The sequence below is a fragment of the Scyliorhinus canicula genome, chromosome 9 (genome assembly GCF_902713615.1).
Source record: "Scyliorhinus canicula chromosome 9, sScyCan1.1, whole genome shotgun sequence".
NCBI lineage: Eukaryota > Metazoa > Chordata > Chondrichthyes > Carcharhiniformes > Scyliorhinidae > Scyliorhinus > Scyliorhinus canicula.
In genome coordinates this window covers 133521905-133536349 of record NC_052154.1, presented here as the reverse complement: position 1 = coordinate 133536349, position 14445 = coordinate 133521905, and the positions used below count along the sequence as shown (strand labels likewise).

At 48.4% G+C, this 14445-nt stretch overlaps 1 protein-coding gene across 8 annotated transcripts in view; it reads right to left on the bottom strand.

Moving 5' to 3' along the window:
* The window catches only part of myrf (myelin regulatory factor), a 380450-nt gene that overhangs the window by 12216 nt on the left and 353789 nt on the right, over window positions 1–14445 (bottom strand). For all 8 annotated transcript variants that reach the window (XM_038807647.1, XM_038807649.1, XM_038807654.1 and 5 more), the window contains 3 exons: window positions 14238–14325; window positions 7443–7517; window positions 1517–1619 (listed from right to left, as the gene is read on the bottom strand). In XM_038807647.1, the coding sequence (XP_038663575.1) occupies window positions 1517–1619; window positions 7443–7517; window positions 14238–14325 (266 nt within the window). The remainder of the gene's footprint in view (window positions 1–1516; window positions 1620–7442; window positions 7518–14237; window positions 14326–14445) is intronic.

Below are 14445 nucleotides of genomic sequence, written 5' to 3'. Positions count from 1 at the left end.
CCGGCTGACGCGTCATATGACGTCAGCCGCGCATGCGCGGATTGGAAGACTCCAACCCGCGCATGCGCGGATGACGTCATCGCGTATTTGCGCGAAACCCGCGCAGGCGCGGGCCGGGATGCCCCTCAGCCGCCCCGCCAATGGATACTGCGGGGCGGCGGAAGGACAAATAGTGCGCGGGCATCGGGCCCGCTGCCCGCGATCGGTGCCCACCGATCGCGGGCCCATGGCACCCTTGGCACGGCCGTGGTACGGCCGTGCCAATCGGTGCCATGGTTATAAAAAGCGAGTTGTTCCCGCCGTTTTTACGAACGGCCAGACCAGGTGTGTTTGCCGTTCGTAAAAACAGCGTAAAGGGCTGAGACTTCGGCCCATCGAACAGCTGTGAATCGCTGCCGGCCGTAAAAAAACGGCGGCAGCGATTCGTGTCGGGAGTTGGGGGGGGGGGGGGGGAGAATAGCGGGAGGGCGGGAAAAATGTCGGGAAGGCCCTCCCGCTATTCTCCGACCCGTCGTGGGGGTCGGAGAATTTCGCCCTTAGTCTCTTTTTTGGACCCTGGGGGGTTTTTCTCCGGAATAACCCACACTGAGAATTATTTTCATCACTGGGGAGCTGAACCCACTGGCAAGACCGATTCCTCAGAGACGGGGCGACCATTTTGAAAGGGTGCCCTGATCTATAAGTGAGGTAGATGGTCCCTATACCCCCCTATCCACGGGCATGTCACCCACCGCACACATGGGCATTACATCACATTCCCCCAAGAGAGGACATCCCGCTATGCGGTTGCTGAGGGCCCTTCATTTTTAGGCCTTCCTACACCCCCATTGGGTCATCCCCTTTGCAGGACACCTACCCTTCACCACCACCCCACCCAACTTTCCAGAGGTCCCTTCATACCCCACCCTTCATACCCCCTCAACCCTTCTTTCATGGGCATGGCTTCCTTCAAGCCCTGGCCATTGGCAGTGCCACCCAGGCACCCTGGCACTGCCACCCTAGCAGTGCAACTGCCAGCCTGGCAGTGCCACCAGGCCACCATATCAGTGCCAGGGTAGCAGTGCTAAGATGTCAGCCTGAGCAGTGCCAAGGTGCCTGGATGCCAGAGGGAGCGCCAAAGTGCCACCCTGCTCTGACCACCCAGAGGTCTCCAAAGACCTAGGAGACCCCCATGTGCCGTAACGCCTGGTCCACGTTTTTGTGGACCTGTACTGATCGGTACCTGCATGACCTTTCATTGGGGAGCCGGTTAGATCATGGGAGGCCATTAGATCAGGCATCCATCTCGCTAATGAGACGGAGATTGCCCTTAATTGGCCTCAATTAGCTTTGCGCTGTGTCTAAGCAGCGTCCGGATCCCACCAATGGGAGCCGGTCTGTTAAGAGAGCAAACCGCTCGGAGACCGGCACGGTTCCTGATTTGGGCCTCTCCTGTGATCTAATCGGCCGCACGGATCCTCGTCGGACACAACCCGTTAAATCCCGTCCATTGTATGTTGCAGTTTTTCATTTTTACCTGCGTCATTGATGTTTCTGTCTTCGAGCCAGTATTTGAAATACTCCCACATAAATTGCCATAGTTGACACTGCACAGGTAAATAACCAGCGGCAATGAGGTCCTATCAAAAACAAAGAAAAACGTGAAGGGTAACAGGAAGGAATGAGATACTTGGGTGTGGCCTGGGCTTGAATGTTATCTAGACAGGTTGAGAGGTAAAGAAGGTAGTTAGTAAGGCATTTGGGATCTGAACTTGATAAACAGAAGCATGGAATACAAAAGCACGGAAACACTGTTTCAACCTCAGCTAGAGAATTGTGCCCAATCCAGGGCACCACGCTGCAGGAGGGATGTGAAGGTTTTAGAAGGGGTGAAGATAAAATTTACAAGAATACTTTCAGGGATGAGAGACTTCAGTTATGAGAATAAATTGGAGAAGTTGGGGTTGTTATCGATAGAGAAAGTTGTGAGGTGTTTTAACAGAGATATTTCAAGTTATGTGAAGCCAAGACAGGGTGCGATTTAAAAGAAAAAAAACAAAGTCCCATTATGTGTGCGTTTGGCAGGGTGTTTCCCGGCGCTTGCAGCTGTGAAAACGACCCTGCTGTTAAACGGGACAGTATTCATTTTTCAGGTCCCGGTGAGGAAGGTCCTGTCGAGGCTACACTTACTTTCATGTCCTGCACTGAGGAGCTCAGCTCGCCACAGCAAGCAGAGGTCAGGGCGCTATTTTTGGTGCCCCGAAATCTCGACCCCCCCCCCCCCAACACCACCGTTGGACCCCCCCAATGTCCCAACATACCGATTAGCGGATCCTCGAGCCCCCCCCCTCACTCCACCTCATAAGGGCAGGCTACCCGTGGGCCTGATCCCTGACAGGGGCAAGATGCCACCTAGGCACCTTGGCATTGTCAACCCGGCACCCTGAAAATACCATCGGGGGAACATGGGAACAAAGAGAGCAAGGGCATTAGGCTGGCTGTAACAGGCCACACGTGGCGACAAGGAACACAAAGGCACCGCAAGCAACCACTTTGGAGGGTCACTGAACAAAGGGAAACTCCGGAGTGCAGGGGCTCACCCACATGGTTTACACATAGTTGGCGGCCATGTTGGGTGGCCTTTGGCCAAAGGTAGACCCGGAACGCAGGGGCCTGGCCTCGTGGGGAGAACGGTGACTGTGGCCACCTTGGACGGCTTCCTAACAAAGGGGAACCATGAGTCTGAGGGCATGTCCAGCAGGTAACTATGGTTAATCCCGCAAGAAGGGGGGGGGGGTGAGGGAAACCCCATCAGGATAGTCACCTGGAACGTCAGGGGACTTAACGGCCCAGTGAAAATATCCAGAGTCTTTGCCCACCTGAAAAGTTTGAAAGCTGACATAGTCTTCCTCTAAGAGACGCACCTGAGAGAGAAGGAATGACTGTGGGTAAGGAAGGACTGGGGGGACAGACCTATCATTCCTGCTACAGTACAAGAGCCAGGGGAGTAACCATACTGCTAAATAAGTGGATGATGTTTACTGCGACGAGAATGGTTATGGACCCAGGGGGACGGTACATCATGGTCATTGGTGTCCTAGATGGAGTACCGGTAGTCCTGGTAAACGTGTACGCCCATAATTGGGATGACACGGAGTATATAAAGAAGACCATGGTGGAAATTCCCAATATCGACACATACCAACTTATCATGCGGGGATTTTAACTGTGTACAGGAGCCACGGATTGACAAATCAAATCCTAAAACGGGAAAGACCTCCAACATGGTGAAAGAACTCCACCTATTCATGGAACAGATGGGACCCAGGGTGGTTCACCACCCAGGGGGAAGGAGTTCTCATTCTACCAGGTACACAACGTATATACACAGATCAACTTCTTTGTGGTGGGGAAATCGGTGCTTCCAGGGCAAGCAAGAGTGGAATACACTGCGATCGTAATCTCCGACCACATTCTACACTACATGGATGTGAGGTTGGAGACGGCCCCTGCCCATCGCCCCCCCATGGAGGTTGGACACGGCCCTCCTGGCTGATAAGGCTTTCTGTGAGAAAATATCACAGGCCATAGACAAATGGGGAGTTCTCACCCTCCACGTTCTGGGAGACATTGAAGGCTGTAGCCAGGGGTGAAATTATTGCTGACAAAGCATGGTGAGATAGGGAAAGGAGGGTGGCTGGGCAACAGCTCGGCGACTCTGTACTGGAGGTAGACCGGCAAAACTCCGAGGCCCCAACCATGGAACTCCTGGCGGAGAGGAAAAAGGTACAAATGGACTTTGACCTGCCCTCCACAAGGAAAGCAGTGTACCAACTCTGCCAGGCACTGTATGTGCACGGAGACAAAGCCAGTTTCCTGCTGGCTCACCAGCTGAGAAAGCAGGCAGCCATGAGGGAAACAGCTCCGATTAGAGACTGCAAAAAAAACGTAGCGCAGCCCAGAAAGGTCAACAAAGCATTCAAGTCCTTCTACTAGGGGCTGTACACCTCCGAGCCCACAGCAGGGGACTTGAGGATGAAGCAGTTCCTCGATGGACTAGACATGCCATTCGTGGGGGAGGACAGGAAACTGGAACTGGTAGAGATCATGGAGAGTATTGGCTCCATGCAGGCAGGGAAGGCAACAGGACCAGATGGATTCCGGGCGGACTTCCGCAAAACATTTGCGGCAGCATTGGCCCCGCACCTGCAGGAGATGTTCACGGACTCACTGGCGAGGGGCACCCTGCCACCTACGCTATCACAAGCCTCAATCTCACTGAAACCCAAGAGAGACAAAACCCAACAGAATGGGGTTCCCACAGACCCATCTCACTGCTAAACGTTGACGCCAAAATGCTGGCGAAGGTCCTAGCCAAAAGACTGGACGACTGCGTACCAGAGGTGGTAGCAGAAGACCAAATGGGCTTTGTCAAGGGTAGACAGCTAACCTTGAACATCAGACGCCAGCTGAACGTAATCATGACCCCATCTGGAGAGAGAAAACCTAAGGTGATCGTCTCCTTGGATGCAGAAAGGCATTCAACAGAGTCGAATGGAAGTACCTCAAAAAGGTACTGGGTTTGGGCTTGGAGCAGTGTTCACTGCCAGAGTGAACCTCCTGTACAATGCTCCTTCAGTAAGCGTATGGACAAATACCACCAGCTCTAAGTACTTCCAACTGCACAGAGGCACAAGGCAGGGATGTCCACTGTCCCCACTGCTGTTTGCACTGGGGATTGAACCACTGGCGATCGTGCTCAGGGCGGCAAAGAATTGAAAAGGGATCCGGAGAGGAGACGGGAAGCACAGACTCTCGCTCCATGCGGGTGACCTACTCCTCTACGTCGCAGATCCACAAAGCACATGGAAGGAATCATAGCACTCTTGAGAGAGTTAGGCGCCTCCGCGGGCTACAAACTCAACTTGAGCAAAAATGAGGTCTTCCCGGTGAACCCTCAAGGGGGAGGGTAGAGCTGGATGGGGTGCTATTTATTCAGGCCGGGCACAAATTCCGCTACCTGGGGATCCAAACTGCTCATGACTGGACATGGATCCACAAATGGAACCTGACCAGCCTAATTGAGGAAGTAAAAAAGGACCTGCAGAGATGGCACACACTCCACTCTCCCTGACAGGGAGAGCGCAGATGATCAAAATGAACGTACTGCCCAGGTTCCTCTTCCTGTACAGATCCATACTGATCGACATCCCCAAAGCCGCCTTTAATTCATTAGAAAAAGTGATCATGGCGTGTGTGTGTCTCAGAGGGGAAGGGGGGGGGGGGGGGGGGGGGGGGGAACGCGAGGATCCCAAAAAAGGTGCTGCAGAGAATGAGAGCCACGGGGCTGGGGGGGTGGGGGACAGCCCAGGTGATAACTCCATTCTCAATCAAGGAGGTATCATATTGGTTAAGAGTAATACATTTGGCCCAATGTGACGAGACCAAGATTCATGGAAGATTACAGTGCAATTTATTTTTTCCAAAAGTGCCAAGTTATCTCCCCAAAAGGCGAGTGGATAAATGTACCAGCAAGTATCCCAGCAAGGTGGTTCAATTCATGGCCTCTGCAGAATTGGCTGATATCATAGAATCATAGAATGTACAGTGCCGAAAGAGGCCATTTAGCCCATCGAGTCTGCACTGGCCCATGGAGAAGAGCACACCTCCACCCTCTCCCCGTAACCCAGTAACCCCACCTAACCTTTTGGACACTAAGGGGCAATTTAGCATGGCCAATCCACCTAACCTGCACTTTGGACTGTGGGAGGGATTGTTTTGGGAGCCTTGGAGATTGGGACGCCATTTAAAAAGTAAGTCTATTTGGACATTTAAAAATGGCGTCCTGATCTCTCATTACAATGTGGAGTTCCGGCGAACGGAGCATCCCATTGTAAAAATCGGGGCTATGTGCGGCCTCGGCCACACGTATCCCATTCAGGCCCTTTATTCAACGTGAATCGTTGTGTTGAATAGTCATGTATTTCTTAGCACTGCGAGTGTCGGGAAACACGCGGCTAAATGTGCTTGCTCGGGGACTTTGCATGGAATTTACAGTGCAGAAGGAGGCCATTCGGCCCATCGCGACTGCACCTGCCCTTGGAAAGAGCACCACACCTCCACTCCATCCCCGCAACCCAGTAACCCCACCCAACCTTTTTGGACACGAAGGACAATTTAACATGGCTAATCCACCTAACCTGCGCAACCTTTGGACTGTGGGAGGTAACCGGAGCACCCGGAGGCAACCCACGCAGACACGGGGAGAACATGCAGACTCCTCAGAGACAGTGGCCCAAGCCAGGAATCGAACCTGGGACCCTGGAGCTGTGAAGCAACTGTGCTAACCACTGTGCTACCTTGCCACCCCACGGTGATCGCAACCTACGCTTTTCATGTGGAACATGGTCAAAATCCTTTTGGCAGTCAGGATACACCACCTCATTGAGTTTACCATGATACATTTTGGCTGTTGCTTTTCAAAGTAGTCAAGGAGGTTGATCAGGCAGGATTTTCACCTGGTCAACTAGGTATGAACTAGAATATTGCACAGATAATCCTTAAATTGGTTCCTGATAATTGATTCCATCATTTACACCGAATGGAAGTAAATCTATTTGGTCTGGATAAATTGTCTCTTTGCTACCACCATTATCACTTCCTTTGCTTTTTGTTCCTGACAGGTTTCCCATTCAATGTTCCCCTGCCCTCTACCTTATCCCTGACATTCCCTCTTGTTCTCCCTGCCCTTTCCCACTTTGGATAGCATGAAATTGCATTTCTACCTCCTTTAGCTCTGAAGAAGAGTCATATTTGATTCAAAATGTTTGCTTCTCTCTTCACAGATGCTGTCACACCCGCTTGGTGCTCTCACTTCCTGTTTTTATTTCAGATTTCCAGCAGTATTTTGCTTTCATTTAAGTCTATTTGACCCCTGGTTGTCTAACTCTGTTTTGTCACCTTTTTTGAAAATGGGCACCACATTGGCCCATTTCTAATCTTCTCATTCCTCCCCGATATCCAATGACTTCCTTGAAATATTTGTTAGTGGTTCATAAATCTATGGCCTTGTCCTTTCTGTACTCTGGGATAAATATCACTGATAAAATATCAGGTATTTTTCAGTGAGCTTCTCTCAACCAGGAAAGCAGCAGGGGACTTCAATTGACCAATATGGTGATCTCCTGATAGCTAAACAACAATTCTGTTTGGAATTCAATGTGCATGAGGTTTGTGGAGGTACAGGATTGTCTTCTGGTGGCATTCAGATAAATATCCTAAAGAATTGATACCATTTAGGTTCAAGTGAAGATTGGTCACTTTCTTGAGGTATTGGCGTCTGACAAGGACCAATGTATTTATCACTGAAAAGTGAACATCTTTATTCAAATTTACAGGGAGCTCAAAAGACACATCAACAACAGAAAGCTCAACATCACTCTGCAATACAACAATTCACTTACTTCATTTGAAGAGTGATGGTGACATCTATGGGTGTGGTCTTGCTGACTGGGATTGAGTAAGTGTAATTCCCTGAGCTACAGAAAAGAGCAGAGAACAGTTAGTACATAAACAGGTGATGACAGCTACAAACACTGCAATTATAGATCATGGATCATAGAATTTACAGTGCAGAAGGAGGCCATTCGGCCCATTGAGTCTGCACCAACCCATGGAAAGATCACCTTATCTAAACCCACATCTCCACCCTATCCCCGTAATCAAGTAACCCCATCTAACCTTTTTTGGACACTAAGGGCAATTTGCCATGACCAACCCACCTAACCTGCATATCTTTAGATTGTGGGAGGAAACCGGAACACCGGGAGCAAACCCACGCTGACACGGGGAGAACGTGCAGACAGAGACCCAAGCCGGGAATCGAACCTGGGGCCCAGGAGCTGCGGAGCAACTGTGCTAACCACTGTGCTACCGTGCTGCCCACACTCCTTTCTTATAATCACAGTTTGGGGCTCTTTTGTAACTTCTTTGGCCATCGATGTAATAACCATTTCCTGTGATATCTAAATACAGGAATGTAAATACCATTATGACCAATACGGCAGAATGGATTGCTCTGGTAAAAGCTGCATTTCTGCTTTATCCCCATTCCCAAAGTGAGGATAACATTTCAAGTTTTAAAACATCTGGAATAATTATTTTACAGTTCCTTTCCTTATTTCATGCGCCATTTTGTGTTTCAATTAATTTTCTCAATCTTTACTCATTATGGATACCAACTCCAGTGAGGTAATAAAATTGACTCAAGCTAATGTATCAAAACATGTTACCGATAAAGTTCAGGGCCACTCTAGAACTTTTTGGCATAATAAAAGCAAAATACTGCGGATTCTAGAAATAAAAACAAAAGTGCTGGAAAAACTTAGCAGGTCTAGCAGCATTTGTGGAGAAAGAAACAGCATTAATGTTTTGGAGTCCAGTATGACTCATCTACCGAACAACTTTCTCCTGAGATTCAGCTACTGAGTGCACATTTTTAAAATAAACAAATGCTTTAAAGGATGCCAAAGTACAACAGAGGCCTTGAGCTTAAATAGAAAAAAAAACACGCCCAGAACTTCTCCAAAAGGTTATCTATTATTTTAACTTAACTTAAATATTGCTGTCTTGTACTAATTCATTCATCCACTCTGTGTATCAAGAGGGAAACTAATGTGCCAGCCTGCATTTATTAAGTGTATATAAAGTAGCACTGATCCAGTATACACCTCATCTAGTAAATATAGATATAGAAACACCAATAAATATAACACACCCTAACAATGTATTTATAGGACCACTGTTCTGTGGCTAGTGTACCTGTGTAGGTGCATTGGTCTGTCTACCACCCGATTCCAGGTATAGAACATAGAACATAGAACGATACAGCGCAGTACAGGCCCTTCGGCCCCCAATGTTGCACCGACATGGAAAAAACTAAAGGCCATCTAACCTACACTATGCCCTTATCATCCATATGCTTATCCAATAAACTTTTAAATGCCCTCAATGTTGGTGAGTTCACTACTGTTACAGGTAGGGCATTCCACGGCCTCACCACTCTTTGCGTAAAAAACCCACCTCTGACCTCTGTCCTATATCTATTACCCCTCAATTTAAGGCTATGTCCCCTCGTGCTAGCCACCTCCATCCACGGGAGAAGGCTCTCGCTGTCCACCCTATCTAACCCTCTGATCATTTTGTATGCCTCTATTAGGTCACCTCTTAACCTTCTTCTCTCTAACGAAAACAACCTCAAGTCCATCAGCCTTTCCTCATAAGATTTTCCCTCCATACCAGGCAACATCCTGGTAAATCTCCTCTGCACCCGTTCCAAAGCTTCCACGTCCTTCCTATAATGAGGCGACCAGAACTGTACGCAATACTCCAAATGCGGCCGTACTAGAGTTTTGTACAACTGCAACATGACCTCATGGCTCCGGAACTCAATCCCTCTACCAATAAAGGCCATCACACCATAGGCCTTCTTCACAACGCTATCAACCTGGGTGGCAACTTTCAGGGATCTATGTACATGGACACCGAGATCCCTCTGCTCATCCACACTACCAAGAATTTTACCATTAGCCAAATATTCCTTATTCCTGTTATTCTTTCCAAAGTGAATCACCTCACACTTCTCCACATTAAACTCCATTTGCCACCTCTCAGCCCAGCTCTGCAGCTTATCTATGTCCCTCTGTAACCTGCAACATCCTTCCGCACTGTCTACAACTCCACCGACTTTAGTGTCGTCTGCAAATTTACTCACCCATCCTTCTGCGCCCTCCTCTAGGTCATTTATAAAAATGACAAACAGCAACGGCCCCAGAACAGATCCTTGTGGTACGCCACTCGTAACTGAACTCCATTCTGAACATTTCCCATCAACCACCACTCTCTGTCTTCTTTCAACTAGCCAATTTCTGATCCACATCTCTAAATCACCCTCAATCCCCAGCCTCCGTATTTTCTGCAATAGCCGACCGTGGGGAACCTTATCAAACGCTTTACTGAAATCCATATACACCACATCAACTGCTTTACCCTCGTCCACCTGTTCAGTCACCTTCTCAAAGAACTCGATAAGGTTTGTGAGGCATGACCTACCCTTCACAAAACCATGCTGACTATCCCTAATCATATTATTCCTATCTAGATGATTATAAATCATATCTTTTACAATCCTCTCCAAGACTTTACCCACCACAGATGTTAGGCTCACCGGCCTATAGTTACCGGGGTTATCTCTACTCCCCTTCTTGAACAAAGGGACCACATTTGCTATCCTCCAGTCCTCTGGCACTATTCCTGTAGCCAATGATGACCTAAAAATCAAAGCCAAAGGCTCAGCAATCTCTTCCCTGGCTTCCCAGAGAATCCTAGGATAAATCCCATCAGGCCCCGGGGACTTATCTATTTTCACCTTGTCCAGAATTGCCAACATTTCTTCCCTACGCACCTCAATGCCATCTATTCTAATAGCCTGGGTCTCAGCATTCTCCTCCACAATATTATCTTTTTCCTGAATGAATACTGACGAAAAGTATTAATTTAGTATCTCGCTTATCTCCTCAGCCTCCACACACAACTTCCCACCACTGTCCTTGACTGGCCCTACTCTTACCCTAGTCATTCTTTTATTCCTGACATACCTATAGAAAGCTTTTGGGTTTTCCTTGATCCTACCTGCCAAAGACTTCTCATGTCCCCTCCTTGCTCGTCTTAGCGCTCTCTTTAGATCCTTCCTCGCTTCCCTGTAACTATCAAGCGCCCCAACTGAGACTTCACGCCTCATCTTCACATAGGCCTCCTTTTTCCTCTTAACAAGAGATTCCACTTCTTTGGTAAACCACGATTCCCTCGCTCTACCCTTTCCTCCCTGCCTGACTGGTACGTACTGATCAAGAACACGCAATAGCTGTTCCTTGAACAAGCTCCACATATCCAGTGTGCCCAACCCTTGCAGCCTACTTCTCCAACCTACACATCCTAAGTCATGTCTAATGGCATCATAATTGCCCTTCCCCCAGCTATAACTCTTGCCCTGCGGGGTATACTTATCCCTTTACATCACTAATGTAAAGGTCACCGAATTGTGGTCACTGTCTCCAAAGTGTTCACCTGCCTCCAGATCTAACACCTGGCCTGGTTCATTACCCAAAACCAAATCCAAAGTGGCCTCACCTCTTGTTGGCCTGTCAACATTTTGTGTCAGAAAACCCTCCTGCACACATTGTACAAAGAACGACTCATCCAATGTACTCGAACTATATCTTTTCCAGTCAATATTAGGAAAGTTAAAGTCTCCCATAACAACTACCCTGTTACTTTCGCTCTTTTCCAGAATCATCTTCGCCATCCTTTCCTCTACATCTCTAGAACTATTAGGTGGCCTATAGAAAACTCCCAGCAGTGTGACCTCTCCTTTCCTGTTTCTAACCTCAGCCCATACTACCTCGGAAGAAGAGTCCCCATCTTGCATCCTTTCTGCCACCGTAATACTATATTTAGTCAATTTGCTTTAATATTACCATACCCAGTCTGTGCATACAAGCACAGGTATCCTGAGCCAGTGCACCCTCCTGTCACTGTGTGCATAGGGCTCCGATCCAATAAAAGCTGATCTCGTCGAACTGAGAACACAGGACTTAGGTTTTGCTCCGAAGTCGGGTGCATAGTTAGGAAACTTCTCGCCTCTGCAAACCCAATGTGGGAGAAAGTGCCCTGGATAATCTGATTTTCCTTCCTTGGTGGTTGTCTGTTAATGGGATTTGGGCCCACTGACCTCGGAAACAGGGGCTGCTGGGTGTGGGGGCAGACTGCCCGGGAGGCCGGCCTTGGTGCTCTGGCCCTTAGGCCCGGCTGTAAATAAATGAAATCAAAAAAAGAACCCTCTAGCCCTCACTTCCAAACACTGCCCACCAATGCCAATTGATGCTACCTCATGTCTCCCACCCACCTCATGGCCCCTCATACATCCCACGCCAACTCACCCTGAATCCCCCATGGGCAGATCTCAGGACTCATGCTGAGATGAAACAAAATAAAGGTTCAACGGTCGGAATTTTCCGGCTGTTTCCGCCTTCCGGTGCCACTGATGCCAAACTCCTGCTGCAGGTTTTGCGGCAGCTGGTGGCACATAGAACAGGAGTCCCCATTCACAGTGGCAGGATCAGATAATCCAGCCAGCGGGCAATGGGAGGCTGCCGCGAAACACGCCATAGGAGGGGGGGGGGGGGGGCATGGAAAATCCCACCCAAAGTGTCTACTGATTACTTCACTATTTTTAAAAAATCACTCTTGTTGATAAAGACCCAGTCATCTATTTAAATGCCTTCAAATACTTAATCCCTCATAAAGCAAGCTTTTGAATTCAATGTTTCACAACAAAGACTTTGGGCACAATTCAGCGGACTTGAGATGCCATTTTTCTAACTCCCCATTGAGGCCACACAATAAGTGCTCTACTCGTGGATCAGGAGTGCCCTTTGTAAAGGCAGCCACAATCTTTTGGCCCCCCTCAGCGCTCCCACCATGCCCTCTGAGCCTACCACTTCACCCAACTTATCTCTTCCGGTGTCCTCAAGTCCTCTCTCAACCTACCTCTTAAAGGCAAGGCATCCCTGTGTCCTACCCCTGGCACAGGCATCCTGACAGCTGGGCACCTTGGCATTGCCAGACTGGTTCCTGACAGTGCCCCATCAGCCTTGAAGTGCCACCTGGGCACCAAGGTGTCAGATTGGCAATGCCAAGGTGTCCAGGTACCAGAATGAGTGCCAGTGCACCACCCTGCCCTGTACCCAACAACCCAGAGGTCTCCAATGGCCTGGGAGATACCCGAGGTGCTATTACGACTGGTCCACACTAAACAGTGCCCTGGCGAGGTCCCCCAGGTGTGGTGAGTGAATCCTGAGCCCCGGGTGAATCGAGAAAATGCATATGTAAATGATTAGACATGCAGATCGTGTCATTCAAAGTGAGGTTTAACAGGTACCTCACTTATAAAATAGGATTTGGAATCAGTAATGCAGCACAAATCCTATAATGATAGTGATCAGGCTTTTGCCAAAACACAGAGTAAAATAATAAGCATTTATTTTTTTTAAACTGGACTTTAAAAAAATTTAATGGTGGCAATTTAAATGGTGGGCAGCACGGTAGCATTGTGGATAGCACAATTGCTTCACAGCTCCAGTGTCCCAGGTTCGATTCCGGCTTGAGTCACTGTCTGTGCGGAGTCTGCACATCCTCCCGTGTGTGCGTGGGTTTCCTCCGGGTGCTCCGGTTTCCTCCCACAGTCCAAAGATGTGCAGGTTAGGTGGATTGGCCATGATAAATTGCCCTTAATGTCCAAAATTGCCCTTAGTGTTGGGTGGGGTTACTGGGTTATGGGGATAGGGTGGCGGTGTTGAACTTGGGTAGGGTGCTCTTTCCAAGAGCCGGCGCAGACTCGATGGGCTGAGTGGCCTCCTTCTGCGCTGTAAATTCTATGATATGAAATGTTTGACAGCTGCAAGGGGACTTAAATACCTTCACAGCTTGACAATTCCAATGAGTTTATTCACTTTTTACGCATTTGCATATCTACTTTTAACAATTCCAAAGGGCACTTGACCTTTTCCATAGGGAACCTGACCTCTGCCAAAGGTGTCGCTTGATCCCTCCGGAAGGGTCCCTTACACTCCAAGTAAATTTAAACCTTCTGAAAAGTTTAAGCCCACAAGTAATGTTTCGGACAGCCAACTAATGAAAATTGGGCCTGTTTGAAGTCAGTTGCACTATAACACGTGAAGCTGCCTTTATGAACTACAGATGTGCCAAATACAACCCACCCTTTTTCCCCCAATCCCCAGTGAAAATGGTGAGTTCTGGTTCAGAGGTGGGACTTCTGGAATTGGTGCCATTTTGGTTAAGCTGGAGACCCTCCCCATTGTTGTGAAAATCCAGGCCTCATTCTCCACCTGCATACCAAAGGAACCAATTAATCTGCCACACCGGTCCCTCAGTGTGTATATGGGAGCTTCTTCAAACTTACTGCATGCAGTAATTGCGTATACACTGGTGTATCTTTGCTATTTTCTTCCCCCTGTCCCCTTCACAATGCATAAAGAAACCCTGAATCTATATAGCTAAACTGTGAATAGTTCAATCCATTGTCCTGACTGAAAACTCAGTTCTTCTCATCGTTATCGTCCTGATATTTGACAGCATTCCAACCACCATAGCAAGAATCTGATACTGCTGCAACTTCTTACCTGCAGGATCCTTGCTTCAGACAATACTGCTCTGAGATCATCAAACCATTCTCAATGATCTGCGCAGAAGTTAAGGTGGTGTTCTTCCCTTTTGGGAGGAGAAATGGGATATGTTACAACTTACCCACAAAGAAACATGGCTCTTATGTAAAATGTGCAACATGTAGGGTGTCTACATGCAGTAGTACAAATGTAATGTGTATATAAT